The sequence below is a fragment of the Lacerta agilis genome, chromosome Z, assembly GCF_009819535.1.
Source record: "Lacerta agilis isolate rLacAgi1 chromosome Z, rLacAgi1.pri, whole genome shotgun sequence".
In the NCBI taxonomy this organism is placed as follows: domain Eukaryota; kingdom Metazoa; phylum Chordata; class Lepidosauria; order Squamata; family Lacertidae; genus Lacerta; species Lacerta agilis.
The window spans coordinates 42,244,109-42,263,488 of NC_046331.1; the positions used below are offsets into that span (position 1 = coordinate 42,244,109).

General features: G+C 46.3%; 2 protein-coding genes across 3 annotated transcripts in view; both read left to right on the forward strand.

Moving 5' to 3' along the window:
* Nucleotides 1-3,076, forward strand: part of ATP11C (ATPase phospholipid transporting 11C) — a 121,987-nt gene extending 118,911 nt beyond the window's left edge. The window contains exon 30 of the mRNA XM_033138181.1: nt 2,992-3,076. Within this exon, the coding sequence (XP_032994072.1) occupies nt 2,992-3,056 (65 nt within the window). The 3' untranslated portion in view covers nt 3,057-3,076. The remainder of the gene's footprint in view (nt 1-2,991) is intronic.
* Nucleotides 3,077-11,633: 8,557 nt separating this feature from the next.
* The window catches only part of MCF2 (MCF.2 cell line derived transforming sequence), a 76,686-nt gene continuing 68,939 nt past the window's right edge, over nt 11,634-19,380 (forward strand). For both annotated transcript variants that reach the window (XM_033137563.1, XM_033137564.1), the window contains exon 1: nt 11,634-11,957. In XM_033137563.1, the coding sequence (XP_032993454.1) occupies nt 11,834-11,957 (124 nt within the window). In that variant the 5' untranslated portion in view covers nt 11,634-11,833. The remainder of the gene's footprint in view (nt 11,958-19,380) is intronic.

Sequence of the window (19,380 nt, forward strand, 5' to 3'; positions counted from 1 at the left end):
TGTCCGCCTGCAGTCTCCCTTCAAGGCTCCTTCTCTTGGTTCTGGCCACGGCCTTGTCCGTTGCTCGCTGCCAGTATTTTGCGTTCATTTCTCCGATGGAAACAGGGACATCCTGCGGTTCTCTTCATGACTTTGAAGGCTGGATTCAGGGAAAACCTCACTGGATCGACATCCCTGTAAAGCAAAGGCCTAGAGATCAGTGGGATGGCCACCACCCGACAGCACCCCCCACCCAGGCTCCTCCTCTGTTTGGCTGCCTGTTAACAAACAAGGCTTCCAAACCAGTTTCCATCCATCTTGACCCGCGTATCCACTAGCCTGAATGCCAACTCTTCTGACAACCCCACCAGCTGCAGCCTCGCCAGCCCCATTGCCAGACATCAACTAGCTTCAGAGCTGAATACCACCCGCCTCCAAGAAGCGATCCCACTGGCAAGTAAACTTTGTACAGTGGTACCTCGCAAGACGAAATTAATTCGTTCCGCAAGACTTTTCGTCTTGCGGAAATTTCGTCTTGCGAGGCACCGTTTCCCATAGGAACGCATTAAAATTTAATTAATGCGTTCCTATGGGAAAAAAGTCAGGGAGCGCCGGTCGGAAGGGGCGCCGGCCGGCACCGGAGCCGCGCGGCGCCGCATTTTAAGGCTGCAGCGAGCGAACTGTTCGCCCGCTGCAGCTTTAAAATGCGCCGTAGCTAAAAAGGCTTACCTTTTGGCTCCGGTGGGGGGGGGGGTTTCCGAGTCGCGTCCGCCATTTTGGATCGACTCAGACATGCGCAGTCGATCCAAAATGGCGGACGCGACGCGGAAAACACCCCCCCCACACCGGAGCCAAAAGGTAAGCCTTTTTAGCTGCGGCGCGACGCCGCGTTTTAAAGCTGCAGCGCTCGCTGGAGCCTTAAAACGCAGTGCCGTGCCGGTCGGGAGGGCTTACCTTTTGGCTCCGGTGTGTGGGGGGGTGTTTTCCGCGTCGCGCCCGCCATTTTGGATCGACTGCGCATGTCTGAGTCGATCCAAAATGGCGGACGCGATGCAGAAAACACCCCCCCACCACCACCGGAGCCAAAAGGTAAGCCTTTTTAGCTGCGGCGCGACGCCGCGTTTTAAAGCTGCAGCGCTCGCTGGAGCCTTAAAACGCGGCGCCGTGCCGGTCGGGAGGGCTTACCTTTTGGCTCCGGTGTGTGGGGGTGTGTTTTCCGCGTCGCGCCCGCCATTTTGGATCGACTGCGCATGTCTGAGTCGATCCAAAATGGCGGACGCGATGCAGAAAACACCCCCCCCCCACCACCGGAGCCAAAAGGTAAGCCTTTTTAGCTGCGGCGCGACGCCGCGTTTTAAAGCTGCAGCGCTCGCTGGAGCCTTAAAACGCGGCGCCGTGCCGGTCGGGAGGGCTTACCTTTTGGCTCCGGTGTGTGGGGGTGTGTTTTCCGCGTCGCGCCCGCCATTTTGGATCGACTGCGCATGTCTGAGTCGATCCAAAATGGCGGGCGCGATGCAGAAAACACCCCCCCCCCACCGGAGCCAAAAGGTAAGCCTTTTTAGCTGCGGCGCGACGCCGCGTTTTAAAGCTGCAGCGCTCGCTGGAGCCTTAAAACGCGGCGCCGTGCCGGTCGGGAGGGCTTACCTTTTGGCTCCGGTGTGTGGGGGGGTGTTTTCCGCGTCGCGCCCGCCATTTTGGATCGACTGCGCATGTCTGAGTCGATCCAAAATGGCGGACGCGACGCGGAAAACACCCCCCCCACACCGGAGCCAAAAGGTAAGCCTTTTTAGCTATGGCGCGATGCCGCGTTTTAAAGCTGCAGCGCTCGCTGCAGCCTTAAAACGCGGCTCCGGCGGCTCACAGTGGTACCTCGCCAGACGAATTCGTCTTGCGAAAAACAGCCATAGACGAATTCGTCTCGCGAGTCAACTAAAAACTCGCAAAACCCTTTCGTTTTGCGAGTTTTTCGTTGTGCGAGGCATTCGTCTTGCGGGGTACCACTGTACTTGCCTCCTTCTCCTTGCTCCACAGCATCCCAGCACCGGGCAATTGCCTCCTTCCGCTTGCCAGCTTGCCACCACAGGGCAGGAGGCCGCCAGGGCTGAGTGCCACCGAGCTGCCCATGTCTCTCTGGGGAGGGCAACTGCCGAGGCTTGCCCCTTGGCCCACATTTATACTGCTCAGCTGCCAAATGTTTTTGTGGCATCACAGTCAACCCACAGACAATGGCAGCAGCCGGGGAGGCATCACCATCACCCCCTCAGCCCTCACAATGGGGGGCGCAGCTCAGCAGCCAAAACACACACACACACCTAAGTTGTGCCAATATCTGTGAAGGCCACACTGGAAACCCAAGGGGGCAGGAGGGGGGCATTTTTCAGCCCACTGGTTGCATTTCCCTCCACACAACACTAGTCAGATGCACAAATGAACAGAGGAATGAAAGCAGACCTTATCTTTGCACAGGAAGTTACTCAAGGAATGACATGCAGAGGGAAAGTTAGCATCTCAGGGGGGAAAACGCCTTTTCATCAATCAATCAATCAATCAATCAATCATTGTATTTGGCTAAAAGTCATTACAAATCCAGTTACAAAAGCACCAAACCCAATAACCCACACTATAGTTCTCATATTCTTTGTGTGTGTGGGGGAAACCATGAGTGTTTAACGTGCTTTCATGGCGCTTTAAATAAATGGTTTGGATGTGGCCCCGTCCTCCCTCACCCCACTGCCTCTTATTGTTGAGGAATCAAAAGGATTTCCCCTTTCAAATCTCTCGGAACAGGAAGAAGAAAGACTTTGTATCTCATGCCATTTTGGGTGGTTTCTGCTTGATTGCTGAGATCATATGACCATTTCAGTTGAAAAACAATTTACTAAGTACCAGATATTCTGGCGTATAAGACTACTTTTTAATCCAAGAAAATCTTCTCAAAAGTCGGGGGTCGACTTATACACCGGGTGGAGAATCTGCAGTCAAGTATACCTCAAACTCTGTATTTTAAGCCAGGGAGCTCTGTGACTAATTTTGCAGAACGTTGCCATCTCAGGATACTTCAGATGCAAAGATTTTAACCCCAGCACACAGTTCTAAATGAACAGCAGTCTCGGAGTCAAAAATGAACATTTGAAAGCAATCAGCCCACCAGAAAAAGAAAAAGAAGAAAAATACAAATGGTTCTATATTTTGGTTAGGCTTTTAGGCTTTTTTTTTTTTTTAAAGAGGACCTTTGGTTTGCATTATGATTTTTTTTAAAAAAAAATCTGCATAAAGCAGGGGGTGCCATCCTGTTCCTCCCCCTTCCTAATGCAAGTTTTGAGAAAGCAACCTTGCTGTTTTGATGACAAAAATTGTGTGACTTTTGCCTGCCGTGATGGATGATCTGTCCTCTGTTCAGCCACCTTCACCCTTGTCCAAGGAAGAGGAAGGGCTGTGCATGGCTCTGTCCACCCCCCCGCCCCCGCCAACCAACCAAAGATATAGCACAAGTGGTATGTTACAGCTCCCCCAAAATAGCACTAGGAATTTTTGGTAGGTAACCATTCTGTTGCTAAGCCATAAACGATGTATGTTGGAGGAATCCTAATTTCCCCCACCGCCACCCCAGTTCCTCTAATTTGTGCCATACCCTTTTAAAGGGACAATGTGGACATTTAGAGAAGACACACACCCATTTTTCTCTCCCATCCAATTCCACCCATTCTCCCAGACATCTACGTCCATCTCAAATGTGTCCTTTGTCCAGGCTCTCCTCTTCTCCCACCAAACAGGTATCTCGCAGCCAAAGTGAACATGCACCTATTCCCCCCACCCACCCAAACTCTAGATTGGTTTCCTTTGGCTGTGTGAAAATGTGGGTCCTGCGTTTTCTGACCTGCTTTGACTTCTGCTGTGATGGGCTTGCGCACCTGTCTTTTGGATGCAGGTTGCCACATTGCCTGGAATGTATGAATTGTTCACAAGGTCAAGTCAGTGTCCCAAGCGCCGTCAAGCCATGGGTTCTTTGCTGTGCTAACCTTGTCCTCCTCTTCGGTATTCTGTTGAGCGGGTGGCAGGTCCAACCCATGAGACATCAGCCCTCCCCCCCCCTTTTTTAAGGGAGTGGGATGCGAGACGCATCACCTTCAATCTCCTCCAAAGTGTGGCACATCTTAATGGCCAATTCCAACAACAGGTTTCAATGGCGTCCCCTGCAGAACCCTTTCAACGTGGACACCTGGCACTATTTTGCATGTGCAACGCCAAGCATGCCTTCAGCTGCACGTGTCTGGTGGGTGCATGCGTTTGCCGCCCCGTAGCATCTGATGCGGCACGTTGGGGCACATGCAGTGGACACAGAGCACCACGGGTTCCCCCTCCCGCTCCTTTACCGTGAGTGTTGCACACAACCTCAGCACTTCTTGCAATGGTGGAAGAGGCCCCATAGAAAACTGGTTTGGGATTTACGATTCAAGTTAAAAGAGTGTAAGCTTCAGTTCACACATTGCTTCTATGCAAGACAAAGGATATTCACCAGCAGCAAGCAATTCCACAACAGTAGGGCCTATGTATGGGCCAGTTAAAACATTTCTGTAGCAGATCGGAGCCTGTGTTGATGTGGCATGTGGCAACTGGGGCTGCTCCTAAAACTCCCCAGCATTTAATCGAGGTTCAGTCTTGCTTTGCTCATTCTTTCCCCATTGCCACCTCTTTTTAAAAAACAATGGGGCCAGTAAATCAGAACTTCTCACTTCCGCTGTGCCTACAAAGGACATATTGGAGAACATTGCTAGATGTTAGTGGGGAGGCTGGCAATAACCCACATCTCTCGGGAAAGAAACCAGTGCTGTGGCTCTTGCCACCCTTGCGATAACAGTTCTTAATTTAATCCATGTCTCATCTGCAGTGTCCAGATAGGTCCCAAAGGTAGCTTGAATGACAGCCTGAGTGCCAAACCATTTGGGGGTGGGGAGGGATGTTTATATGCATTTTTCAGTCAGTGCTTTTGTGACTTCTCCAGTGCTAGTGCTGAAATGTTCAGCTCTAATGTTCTCTGTATCAGGGAAGGAGAACCTTGAAGTCCTCCAGATGTTATTGGACCATAGCTCCCATCAGCCCCAGCCAGCCCACATGACTAGTGATAGGGATTATGGGAGTTGTGGTCCAGAACGCCTGGAGAGGGCAGGCTCCCTACAGGCAGCCTTTTGCCTAGTGGTTGTGATTAGGATTCACTCTGCACCACGTATTTATTTTAGTTCAAGGAGTGTGGTGGTTTTATTGTGGTTTTTTAAAAAGAAAATTTATTATATTTCAGGAATAACAAGAAAAAAGACAAAAAACAAGAATACAAAATACAAAATACAAACACTACAAATCCAAAAAATAAAAAATAAAAACTACACTTAACTAAACAACAAAGAACTAAAACACCAAAAATACAGCAAATAAATCCTAAACATCCTTATACTTATTTAATTCTTACTTAATGGACTTCCTCCCATCTTCTATGCTGCGTTCATTACAAATTTACTTTAGTAACCTTATAACAACTTTAAATCATCATTCACAATTAATCTATACCTTATTTATCTATCTTATCTCTAATTTTAACAACTTATATCATTCCTATACACCTTAGCAATTCTAGCAATTATATCCTACTTTTTCTAAACATAATCTATGCTGTTGCCATTAATTCAACTGATTTCCAATTCAAATCTCTATCTTTTCGCATTTTTTCATATAGTCTCTGAATTTCTTCCAATCTTCTTGCACTGCTTCCTCCCTCTGGTCTCGGAGTTTCGCAGTCAGTTCTGCGAGTTCCATGTATTCAATCAACTTCATCTGCCATTCTTCCACTGTCGGTAGATCTTCACTTTTCCAATTCTTCGCTATTAAAATCCTAGCAGCTGTTGTAGCATACATAAAAATATTTTATCTCTATTGGGAATCTCATGGTTGACTATGCCCAGCAGAAAGGCCTCTGGTTTCTTAATAAATGTGTTTTTCAACACTTTTTTAAGCTCATTGTAAATTTTCTCCCAGAATTCCTTTACTTTGGGCACGTCCACCACATATGATAAAAGGTACCTTCTACTTTTTTACATTTCCAGCATTCATTACTCACTCCATGATACATCTTAGCTAGTTTCACAGGTGTCAAATACCATCTATACATCATTTTCATAATATTTTCTCTCAAAGCATTACACACCGTAAATCTGATACCTTGCTTCCAGAGTCTTTCCCAATCCTCCAACATTATATTATGTCCCACATCTTTTGTCCAACCAATCATGACTGATTTAACCATTTCATCTTTTGTATGCCACTCTAGCAACAAATTATACATTCTGGAAAGATTCTTACTATTCGATTCAATAAGTTCTGTTTCCAACTTGGACTTCTCAGTTTGAAAACCTAGTTTTCTATCTATCTTAAAAACTTCATTAATCTGATAATACTGCAACCAATCTGTCATAACCTCCTTCAATTGTTCATAACTTTTCAATTTAAAATTCTGACCATCTTGTTCCAAAATATCAGCATACTTTGGCCATTTCGCAGGCATGTTAGGTCTCTTATACGCCTTCGCTTCCACTGGAGACAGCCATCTGGGGGTTTTTCTCTCCAACAAATCTTTGTTTCGTGTCCAAACCTGATACAAGGCATTCCTAATAATGTTATTTTTAAAAGCTTTGTGGGCCTTCACCTTATCATACCACAAATAAGCATGCCAGCCAAATACATTGTCATGTCCTTCCAAATCTAAAACATCAGTGTCCTCCAACTTAAACCAATCCTTTAACCAACAAAAGGCAGCCGCTTCGAAATAAATTCTCAAGTCTGGCAGGGAGAATCCACCTCTTTCTTTTGAATCAGTTAGTATTTTATATTTAATTCTAGGTTTCTTCCCCTGCCATATAAATTTCGATAAGTCTTTTTGCCACCTTTTGAAACAATCCATTTTGTCTATAATTGGAAGCACTTGAAATAAAAACAAAATCTTTGGTAATACATTCATCTTAATGGCTGCTATTCTGCCCATCATGGATCACTGCCTTGTCGTGGCGAAGGGGCTTGAATTACTCAGGGAAGCTATGGACAGGTCAAGATGGACAGGTCATAGTGGAGAGTTTGGACCAAACGCGATCCACCTGGAGGAGGAACTGGCAAGCCACTCCAGTATCCCTGCCAAGAAAACTCCATGGACAAAGACAACAGGCATATAAAAGATATGACGCTGGAAGATGAGCCCCTCAGGTCGGAAGGCGTCCAACATGCTACTGGGGAAGAGCGGAGGACAAGTCCAAGTAGATCCAGAGCTGATGAAGCGGCTGGGCCAAAGCCGAAAGGACACTCAGTTGCTGATATGCCTGGAAGCGAAAGGAAAGTCCAATGCTGTAAAGAAAAGTATTGCATAGGAACCTGGAATGTAAGAACCATGAACCTTGGTAAGCTGGATGTGGTTAAAAATGAGATGGCAAGAATAAACATTGAAGGAAAACAGACGCTGCTACCCTACCCCGCCCCCGAGGGGTTTTCTATTGGTCTGTGGGTGACGTAGGCGCTCAGGCCCCGCCCACAGGTTGGACCGTAGTAATGTCAAAGGGAATGGGGGGGGGGCGAATCGATCTCAGGCGCCTGGGCGGGAGGAGGCGATGAGACAAAGAGCGCTCGATCCTGTGTAAAGGACCAGAGGGAGTTTCTAGAGATTCGAGCCTCCTTCTTATCTCTAGGGAAATGAGTGAAATGGAAGGGGGAATACTCCCCTGGCTTCCCCCTTCCCCTTGTTTTCCAAGGTCCGTGGTGGTGGTGCTAGGGTTAAAAAGGTCCCTTCGTGCTTCCCCCCCCCTCCGCCCTGTCAGACGTGGGTGGGATCAGCCCAGGCCGGGAAGCCGCTTGCTGATTGGCTGGATCGGATTCTCAGCCTTGCGAGCGCGTTAATTAAATGCGTGCCCTTTAAAGCGCTGGTGTTGTTGGCGAAAGAAGCTGAGAAGCCTTCTTCCTTTACCCCTTTTGTTCCAATAGTTCCTCAAAAGCGGTTTTGGATTGAGAGCAGCTCCGGATTTGCGTATAAGCTAAACAAGCTATATCTTAGGGCCCCACTCCCTTGCCCCCCCCCCAAAAAAAATTAAAGGGAAAAAACCTGGATGTACATTTCCAAAATATAAGATAAAAAATTAAAAAATTAAATAAAACCTACATACAGCAACAGTGTTTTGTGTTGTGTAAGCTCCTATGATGCAAGTAATGGGCCCCGCCTGCTAGCGTGCTCCCTAAAATATCACCGCTTTGCTCATTTCTATATACAGTATAGGATGCCTACATTCTGCATGGACAGGTTGCATGACAACATGTAGCATGCAGCTGCAGACTGCAGCACAGCACAGCACAGCACAATTGAATGTAGGTATGTTATCAAATATTAAAGAATGCTTGTAGACTCAGGCAGCATAGACTAAGGGTATGAGTCTTATGCCTAGTGATTGATTTCATGTAATACATAATTTCTTAATTTTGATCCCATTATAAAATTGCTTTAGAAAAATATTCAACTTTATTATTTAGTAGGCCTATATTATTAATATTTACTAGTACAGTTCCCTATCACCCCCACTTGCTACTATAATATATATATATATATTATAATTATATTAAATATTTTACTTACAGTTTCTAAAACGTCAACCAGGAGTTACAAAAGTGGAGCTCAAAAGAGGAAGGAGGAGAAAGCTGAAGCTTAGCAAATTACCAAAATTAGATAGCTTATTTAGAAAGACAGATAAGGGGCCTGATGAACCCAAAGCCTGTACCACAGTGAGTCAGTCATGTGATATTTGTCCCATTCCTGATACAGAACCTGGTACATCTAGTCTATAGAATCTGCTTCAATGACTGAAGCAAGAAATATTCAGATTGACCAACCAGAGAGTAGTACAAGCACAGAAGATTCAACATCAAAATACAAACAGAATGATGTTGAGCTATGGGGTGATTTAAGCAAAGATGACGCTGTATACTGGGTAGAAAATGGTCCGTCAGAGTGTCAGCACTCAGATGGTTCATTTGAAAAATCAAAGAGGTCTTTTGCAAACCAAGACAGATATTGTTCAAAGAGCTTGTTCTATCCCAAACAGGCTAATGGTGAAAAATACTGCAGAGAATGGTTAGTATATTCACCAGAAACTGGTTGTGTATACTGTTTTGTGTGCAAACTCTTTTCAAATTCTTCCACACCATTATCATCAGATGGATTTTCTGATTGGCACAACACCTATTTAGTTCAAAGTCATTAAAACTCTGAAGACCATAGAACAGCTTCAGTAGCATATCTTACAAGAAGAAAACGTGACTCAAAAATTGGCTGTCAAGTAGCAGAACAGGTACATAATGAATGGCAGTACTGGAAACATGTTATTGAACGAGTTGTGGCAGTCCTAATAACTCTGGCAGAGCGTGGTTTACCTTTCAGAGGAGATGAGGAAATATTTGGTTCTCCCCACAATGACAATTACCTTTGATTACTTGAACTTATTGCAAAATTTGATCCTTTTCTAGCAAACAATATAAAAGAATTTGGAAATAGAAGGTCAAGTGTCACTGTTACAGTTTGTGTGAATCTGCAGCTTTTGAAGTGAGCAATTAGTAAGTTGGCAAGTAGCCAAGTTAAGCATGAGTACCTGACTAGTCTGCTTGGAGACAGGAGCCCAGAAACAGGCTGCTGATTGGCTAGAAGTTTCCCTCATAAGCAGCATGACACAGCAGCTCTTTGTGGAGCAGTGTGGAGAGTTGTATGAGCAGGCTGGAGTTAGATGAGAGAGCTAAAGTCTGTGTATATAGTAACTTGTATAAAGCTGTGCGTTACTCTGCTGTATATAATAAAAGCTACAAAAACAAGTTACTGCTCAGCAAGTTCTCTTCCTGAGTTTGTCGCACTGGTGCATGTCACCATAATCACGCTTCCAAGATCAGATTCTAAGTTCGAGAAACACCAACAGTCATATCCTATCTTTCTAAAACAATATGTGATGAATTTATCCAAATGATGGCATTTAAAGTAAGAGAATCAATTTTGGATGATTTAAAAACTGCAGGGTACTTCCGTTTATCTGTAGATTCCACTCCCATGTTGATCAGCTCACTGTTATTGTAAGGTATGTCTCACTAGATGATGGGCTCCCTACTGAACGTTTTCTAACCTTCGTAGAGATGGGTAGCCACACAGGGGAAAGTATGGCTAAGATGGTGCATGACTACCTTACAAATGAATGCAAAATAGATTTTAGTAAGTGTCGAGGCCAGTCATATGATAATGCTGGCAAATACAAGGGTATGCAAGAAATAATACTGAAGATTAATAAGTATGCTATGTATATTCCATGTGCAGGCCATTCCTTGAATCTTGTTGGTAGAGCAGCAGTTAACTGTTGCTTAGACGCAGTAAACTTTTTTTGGAATTGTTCAATAAATATATGATTTCTTTTCATTGTCTACACATAGATGGGCAGCAGTGCTGTTGTCATTCTTCAAAGATGATTCAAAAGTTCCAAAGTCTTTGTCAAAGACTAGCTGTGAAGCTCATTCAAGGGCTACAAGTGCAATACTTGACAGTTATGATGGAATAATTTCTGCACTGCATCAGCTGCATATTGATACTACAGAGAAGGGTGAAACAAGAAATCAAGCCACAAACATTTTTAATAAAATGGAGGAACTTGAAATTATGGAAATGTTATATTTGTGGAGTTATTTGCTGGATGAATTTCACAAGGCTGGTCAATCACAGCAAGACCCCAAAATTAGCTTAGTTGTATGTAGTAAATTGTATGCTTCACTTTCTGATTTTGTTAAAGTTTCTAGAGATCTTTTTGATCATTTTGAAGAACTGGCAAAGGACAAATTGGCCTGATACAGGTTATAACACTTAATTTCATATGAATAAAGCCATTTATAATTATTAGTAGTTTGCCTCATATATTTACACCTATTATTATTTCATGTTATAGCAAGTTTCTAGAGACTAGATTATGAGTGTTTGTAAATTGTGTTTCTAAAGGAACTTTTGTTATTGCCAAATGCCAATGTGTTTTGTTTTATTTGGGTTGTTATGAATAAAAAAACCATTTTAAGTTAGAGTTTAATAATTATGTCACTATTAATATACTTCTTAATTGTATTTCAGTTCAACAATTACTTTGATAAAATACATATTTTGTTATGAGCACATGGCTTTAGATAGGCCTAGCTATTAGGTCCATAAATTACCATATAATAGCATATATTCAACACAAAAAACAGCGACAATTTGTTGTTGACAAAGGACAGCTGGACATATAAAGGACCCCATTGGCTTCAGTAGCTTAAGAGTCTCATCAAACCTAAATCCGTCCCTGCTCACAGGGTTGTTCTGGGGATACTAAATGAGGAAGGAGGACCATGCACGCCACCTTGAGCTCCTTGGGGGAAAAGGTGGGGGGTTGATGCAGTGCATTTAAATTAATAAATATAAAACAAGCCTTCGGGGGGAAAGAAGCACAAAGCGAGGCGGACCCAAAGCACGGGTGCCCAAAGCATCTGCCTGGCAGAAACTCATCCAGGCGCTCCGCCCAGCCCGTGCGCCCTCCTCTCCAGGGCGCGAAGGTCCTTGCGCCTCGCCGTCGAGGCCGGGAAAGGGATTGGAGAGATTTCACCGGCCGCCGAGGCAAGAGAGCGCCGAGCTGGGGCGCTGCGCTCTTCCTGTCTCCCGATCGGCGGGAAGGGAAGGAGGGAGCTGGAGCCGGGAGCGCCCCGGGAAGAAATCCTCGACGGAGGCGGGCTATGGAGGGCGCAGCCTCCGTCTCCTCCGGCCGGGAGTAGCCGCCGAGCCGGCATGGCCCTGGCCGGCTCTTCGCCGGAGCTGCGCCTGCCGCTGACTCGGATCTCCGAGGCGGAGATGGAGCTCTACTACCGGCTCCTGCGAACCGCAGTCAGGGCCGAGTCCTTGGCCGCCGCCGGTAAGTCGCCGCCTCTGGCCGGGCAGCAACAGCAGCTGCAATGCAGCGAGGCTCGGGGGCGGGTGTCCTCCCTCTGCCTGCCCCGCTTCTATTTCTACCGGCGATCTTCCTCTCAACCCCCCCCCCGCCCTCGTCAAGGCAAAGAAGTTACCCCGGGACTGGGGGTGGGGTGGGGGAGTTACAGAGGGGCTTCTCACGGACCCCCTCTTCCCTCCCAAAGATGGGCTGCATCGCTACAGCATTCAATCTGCTAATAGTAACATTTTGGGGGATGGACGCATGAGGGTCGCCAACTGACCTGTCTTGCGCCTTAAAGAAGGGTCGAGTTGCAAAAACCAGCAGGTCACCGGTGCCTTTCCTCACCTCAGGCCCCTTCCGCTCCATGGAGATAACCGTGGTTTCCTCTTGCTGGTGCATGCAGAGCAGGTGAGGGCAACTGAGAAGTTGGCAATGCTATGTGTTCACTGGTGGGGCTTGTTTCTGTGCATACAAGGAAAATCTACAGGTGTTGGAGCCTTGGAGAGAGGAACAGCTTCCATTCTGATGGATGCAGAGTGCTGAGAGCAGAAAGCAATGAGGGACACTTTAGGCCAAGCAGCGAAGCCACTCAGACTGGCCCTCTAACTTTCCCTGGACCACCGGTTTTTAATAGCCATGCTCTGTGCACCTTCCTTGAGTTTTCTCTAGCTAGAATGTGACCTTGAACTGGAACCTAGGAACATAAACTCCTCATACTGAGTCAGAAGCATTGGGCCATCTAGCTCAGTATTGCCTACACTGACTGGTAGCAGGATTTCAGACAGGTTTTTCTCCCAGCTCTACCAGGACATGCTGGGAAGATGCTGGTGGTGTGTGTGTGTAAACTAGCCTACTCTACTAAGGATAATAGTAATGGTAATAATAATAAATAATGATAATAACAATAATAATAATGGGGTGTAAAAATGTAAAACTTACATTTGTTGTCCTTCCCACTTTTTTCCTGGTTCCACCCAATGCTGGCAAGTGGCCCTTTGAAAGTTGCCAGAAAGGGAATGTGATCCTCACTGTTCTTCTCCCACCATGACATCTTAGCATTTTAGGAATTTGAAAGTCCTAAAGCAATATACTACTCATTCAGTGACTACCTTTGCTGATAGATCATTCTGGGAACTACTGTACTGGGTGGGGGTGGGCAGTCTAGGGACGCCTTGCATCCAAAGTGGCCACAGCCCCCCAACTCCTCCAGTAGCCCTCTTTCACTACCAGCAGATGAATGGATTTGGTCCAGAGGTTGATAGCTCCCAACTCCCTTGTCATTCCAACATAAAGATTTCTGTGTTCCTGTGCAAGTGAGAAGTTTGGGGGACCCTGGGCCTTGACTGTGAGTGCAACCATTGGTGTGCAACCTTGCTGGTGGTTCAATCCTCATGTTTGGCTGGGAATGACCCCCCCCCCCCGTCACCTGAAACCCTAGAGAGCCACTGACAGTGTAGAGTAGACCAGGGTTGGACTGCTGGTCCACATGTCACTCTTGACATGTCAGGGGTCCTGTTTGGCCCATGAGGCCATTGACCCCCCACCCACACCCATTTTTCAATCAGCTGACATTGAGTCACATCAGTTGATGGACGGGAGGCAGGGGTTTATTGCAGCTCGGTGCAGCTTCTCCAATGTACAGTATTACCTGTAGTGAGTACACTGGGGAAGTAGACCACCCATCCCATGCATTAACTCTGACAGGTGGGAGGGACCATTCGCTTATGGTGTCACCATGATCTCAGGTGGCTGGCCCCACCCACCTGCCAAAGTGGACCCACTGATCCGCTGGGCCAGAAAGATTCCACATCCCTGGTGTAGTTGTTTGCTGTTCTAATGGTTTGAGTTGGATTGAAGCAGCTACCTGTGTACTGTACTGGGGCTGGCGTTAGGTGGTTGAGAGGGCCCAGGTTCAGTTCTCAACATCTCCAAGTAGGGCTGGGACATATCCCCTTCCTGAAACTCTCTGCCAGTCACTGTTGACTGAGCTGATAACTCCCTCTGCTGTCCTTGGCTGTGAACCAATTTATACATGAACGTGAGTGCGTCATGTGAATGTGTGAACAGACTCATGTGTTGGTCACTGGGAGTTGAGGTCCCCCAACATCTGGAGGGTCACAGGCTCCCCACCCGTCCTCTAAAGAGAGATCTGCTTGCAGCCATCAGAACAGTACTCTGATCATGGGCGGCTTTGGGGAATCATAACATACCTCCCTGGGAGTCTGTAGCAATTAACCAGAAGCAGCAACATTGACCTTAAAAGCAGGTGAATCAAGCCATTGGAAATGCTGGGGCTTGTCCTGAAGCAGGTGTGGCAGTGAGACATGTAAACTGCTAGAGCAGGTGACTTGTCAGGCTACATCCTTCTCAGTGGGAGAAAGGATGCTGTGCTGGAACTTGGGCAATTGTGAAAGGATGTAATGCAAGAAGCTATCAACAAGAACTGGGTTTTTACTCTAGCTAATAGCAGCTGAGTGAGGTTTGTCCAGAGGCTGTTCCGTTTTGGGCTGCAGGTGCTGGCTTGCATTGTGAAATGCTCATCCGCCACAACATTTTCCTGCATGCAGGAGAAAAGCAACAACAGTGTGCCGCAGGCTTCCTTGCTTTCTATCATGCAATTTTATGTGCTCTCGAGTCTGGTGTGATGCTGTCTGCCATACACAGATCTACCACTTCAGCTGCTGTTTGTAAGAAGGAGGCTTTAGTGCAGTGAGGGGGAATCTCCATCCCTCGGACCCTGGGAGGATTCCCACCATGACCCTATTGCTCCTCAGCTTCCTGATGGCTGTGGAGGAAGAGACATCCATTCCTCCCTAGTCAATAGAGAAATGCAGCAAACGGCAGGCATGAGGGCTTAACCTGGCTCACTGTGCTATTCAGTAGTAAATTTAGTTGGGGTTTTCTAACCATGAAAGTTGAGAAACGATGTTATCTCTGTGTGTCTTTTGAACATTCTGAACTATTGTATAAATATTATCTAATGGTAAAACTGACCTAATTTTAGATGTAGACATAGTAATAGACATAATAATATTTTTTTCCTTATTGTGCTTTTTGCACTATCAGGAATGGGGAACCTCAGACTTAAGGGACAAGTACAGTCCTCCAAGTCTCACTCTCTGGCCCTTAGAAGCCTCCTGGGGCCACACCCCTCATCCTTCTCACTTCAAACCCTCCCTGAGTGTTTTTGCCTGGGTGGAATGTATCTCTAATAATAAGAAGGCTTCTTGCTTGCCTTTAAGAAAAATATAGAAATAGGTGTGCTGAGTGTTGTCAGGAGCCAATTGGGCAGTAAATTACACTTTGCAAGTTGGAATTAACTCTTTATTAGCAAAAACATGGTCTTCACAGATTTGGTAGAGTGTCAGGCCTAATGAGCATAGCAGCTCACACCTGGTAGGTTTTGTCCCATGGATCAGTTGCTGAGACTGAAAGCTCCCCCCACCTCAGCTGCCTAAGTCTTCTCTCCAGGGGTTTCCCCAAGCAAGCTAAGACTGTGCCTGCATGAAGCCAACTTCTCCTCTGCCCTTTTCATGCCTCTTCTAGTTCTGGGACAGAAGTGGGGAGGAGATCTTGTTGCAGCAGGAGGGGGAGACACCCGTGGCTCTTCTCCAGCCAGACTCATCTCTGCCTCTTGGCCTACCTCCTCTCCTGCTTCAGCTTCTGCCTCTGATTCTGGACTTCTCTCTGCCACAGATTTTCACTGCTCACTAAGCCCTGCTCCCCCTTCAGCTTTTTACACCTCCTCCCAGTCTTCTCCCTCTGACCACTCATCGTCGTCCCACCACCAATCCCTGGGCTCTGAGATGTCTTCCCTACCACTCTTCTATGTCCAACCAGCCCATGACAAGCATGTGCAGAAAGTAGCCTGCTCTTTAAAGCTACGGTTCACATTCATTGCTCCACCCATTTTTGCCTCTAACTCCACCCACCTCTGGCATGTGGCCCTTGAAAGGTTGCCCAGAAGGGAATATGGCCCTCAGGTTTTTGCTTTCTGTCCTTGCTTATGCTCTTCCTGCAGGCATCTGTTTGTTGGGCCAGGAGAGCGCCCAATGAAAGGAAAATGATTCAATGGCTGCTATTATTATTATTATTATTATTATTATTATTAAACTTTTTAAGCTTGTTGTAAATGCAGGAACCTGCCTTAGATTGAGTCAGACCATGGGCCAAACTAGCTCAGTACTGTCAACACTGGCTGGCAGCATCTATCAAAGATTTCAGGTAAAGTCTTTTGGAGAAGCTGGTGTTTGGACCAGGGACCTTCAATATGGAAAGCATTCTCTTCACCACTGAGCTATGGATGTTGCTAATGAACTCCGTAAGCTGCCTTATCTTGGCACAGACTGTGGGCCCTTCTATTGTCAACACTGGTTGGCAGGAGCTCTGCAGGCTTTCAAGCCCTACTTGGAGATGCTGGGGACTGAACCTAGGATTGATCCTGGGACTTTCTGACTGCAAAGCAGAGGCTCTATCACTGAGCTTCATCTCTTTCCCAACTAAACCAGAGTTGGGGCATTCTGAGTGATGGGTCCCCAGGACATTTGCCTGGCACCACCATTGCTACCTTTTAGGTGTCTGCTGAAGCCAGTTTAGCTTTTCTGGGCTGTCTTTGCTCTTTTATTACTGCCAATCGTGTTTTTATAGCTGCGGAGGACTGCGTGATTGGTCTTTTAAAAATGCTGCTTCTTGAATATTTTATTTAGTTGTATTTATCACTACACCTCTATTCCACCCAATTAACAAGGCAAGGTTTTGCTTTTCGTTTTGTTTGTTTTTGTGTTTGAATTACTCTTTGCTGCTTTGGAAGCCTGTCTCTATACTAAAAAGTGTTTTTTTAAAAAATAATTGTAAACACATTCAATTTAATACCCTAGTATGGATTTAGACTGCTCCATATGGAAATAAGATGTGATTTCTTGCAGTCCTACCTTTTTAAATTCTCTCCCCCCCATCTTCCAGATTGCCCTTCTAGATTATTTTGTCTCTCCACCAACCCCGCCCCACTGCTAAAAAATATTTTATCCAAAGCTCATAGCTGTGCATCCTATTAAAAATAGATGCTTCAGATGCCGTTACAGAGCTTTCAGAATATAGGGCAACAACACCCTCAAAAGGCCTTGGATGCTTTCGTAAGCTGAAGAGAGTGTCTCAAGGAGAGAGAAGCAGATTGAAACAGCCATACAGGATGTTTAAAACCCAACACATGTCACACCAGCAATAACTGCAGTGTGGTCGGTCCCAGCATCCTAATTGTTTACTGCAATAAATATAAAAAGTGACATCAGGTGTGTGTTGGGCAGAAAGATTTGTTTTGGATTGTAAATTGGGAAGTAAAGGTAAAGGGACCTCTGACTGTTAGGTCCAGTTGCAGATGACTCTGGGGTTGCGGCGCTCATCTCGCTTTATTGGCTGAGGGAGCTGGTGTACAGCTTCCGGGTCATGTGGCCAGCATGACTAAGCCGCTTCTGGCGAACCAGAGCAGCGCACGGAAAAGCCATTTACCTTCCCGCTGGAGCGGTACCTATTTATCTACTTGCACTCTGAGATGCTTTCGAACTGCTATGTGGGCAGGAGCAGGGACCGAGCAATGGGAGCTCACCCCGTCGCAGGGATTCAAACCACCGACCTTCTGATCGGCAAGCCCTAGGCTCTGTGGTTTAACCCACAGCACCACCTGTGTGCCCTAAATTGGGAAGTAGGGAATGTCATTTAATTCCATGGTCCCTGTATATCTGCTTTTATTGCTAGTGTATTTTAGGATCATTTCTTCATTTCAAATGTTTGGGTCCTTTGGCTTCCAGTAGTCAAGAATAGGATTCTATGGTTCTCTGAAGAGTCCCTGCTGTCACCCTTAACAGCCCAAAAGGCACAAAAGGAAACAGGACTTATTATTATTATTATTATTATTATTATTATTATTATTATTTATACCCCACCCCTCCCTGGCCAAAACTGGGCTCAGAGCAGCTAACATCAAATGTATAACACATTAATCAGGCAATCAATTAAAATACACCCTAAAATCAGATCAGGGTCAGAATAAAATCCAATCAGATGGCAACCTGCAGACTAGGGTTGGGGACCTTAATTGCTTACCAGGCCCAACTGTTTGTGCTGAACTTCTATTAGCCTGGGAGAAAAATTGGAAGGCCACTTTCATGCAAGTTCTTATGAAAGGGGAGAGGGAGTCAGAATGCACCCCAACCAAAGGCCTGGCAGAACAGCTCCATCTTGCAGGCCCTGTGGAAATACGTCAAATCCCACAGGGCCCTGGTCTCTTGTGACAGAGTGTTCCACCAGGCTGGGGCCATGGCCAATCTAATCTCCTAGAGGCTCGGGTCCTCCAAAATGTTATTATTTGCGGACGGCAAGGTCCCCCGTGGGGCATACTAGGAGAGGGTCCTAGGCCGTATAGGGATTTAAAGGTTAAATCCAGCACCTTAAACCTGATCCTGTACTCCACCAAGAGCCAGTACAGCTGGTATAGCACTGGATGAATGTGATCCCGTGGTGAGGACCCCATAAGGAGTCTCGCTGCGGCATTCTGCACCCACTGGCAGCCCCACGTAGAGTGAATTATAATAATTAAGTCTGGAGGTGACCATCACATGGATCACAGTGGCAAGATCAGGGTGAGAGAGGTAAGGGACTAACTGCTTAGCATGGCAGAGATGGAAAAATGCCGCCTTTGTTGTAGCTGTAACCTGCACCTCCCTAGAAAGGGAGGTGTCGAAGATTACACCCAGACTCTTGACAGAAGGCACTGGAACTAATTGCGCCCCTGCAAGAGATGGGAATTGGGCCCCCAGCCCCATGTTATCCCGGCGCAGCCAAAGGACCCCTGTCTTCGAAGGATTTAACTTCAACTGGCTCGCACGCAGCCATCCAGCCACAGCTTCCAAGCACCTGATCAGTGAGTCTGAGGCCAAGTCCATCAACAGATAAAGTTGGGTGTCATCAGGATACTGGTGGAATCCCAAACCAAAACTCCAGACAAGCTGGGCGAGGGGGCACATTGACTTCATGGGGATGCCAGGAATTGAACCTGGGACATTCTGCAGGCATAGCATATCACCTGTTCTTGAGCCTAGGCTCTAGTAATATGAGGTAGGGCTGGGCTCTGCTGTTAAATTATGAGATTCTACCTTGGCAGAAATTCCATACCTTTTCACAAAATGGCTATTTAAGCACCAAAGGTTGGAAGCTTTTGCAAGATTCTTTTTTGTGCTTGCAGGAACCTACTGTTCCTTTGTCCCAATGTAATTATTTTCATGCACTGGGGAATTTAGTGCCACTTTTACACAGACACGCACTCTTTGTGTTGCAGAAATCCCTTCTGGGACGTTGTGTACCTTCAACCCGAAATGAGATCCTCTTCCTCCAAAGAATGTTTGGTCTGTGA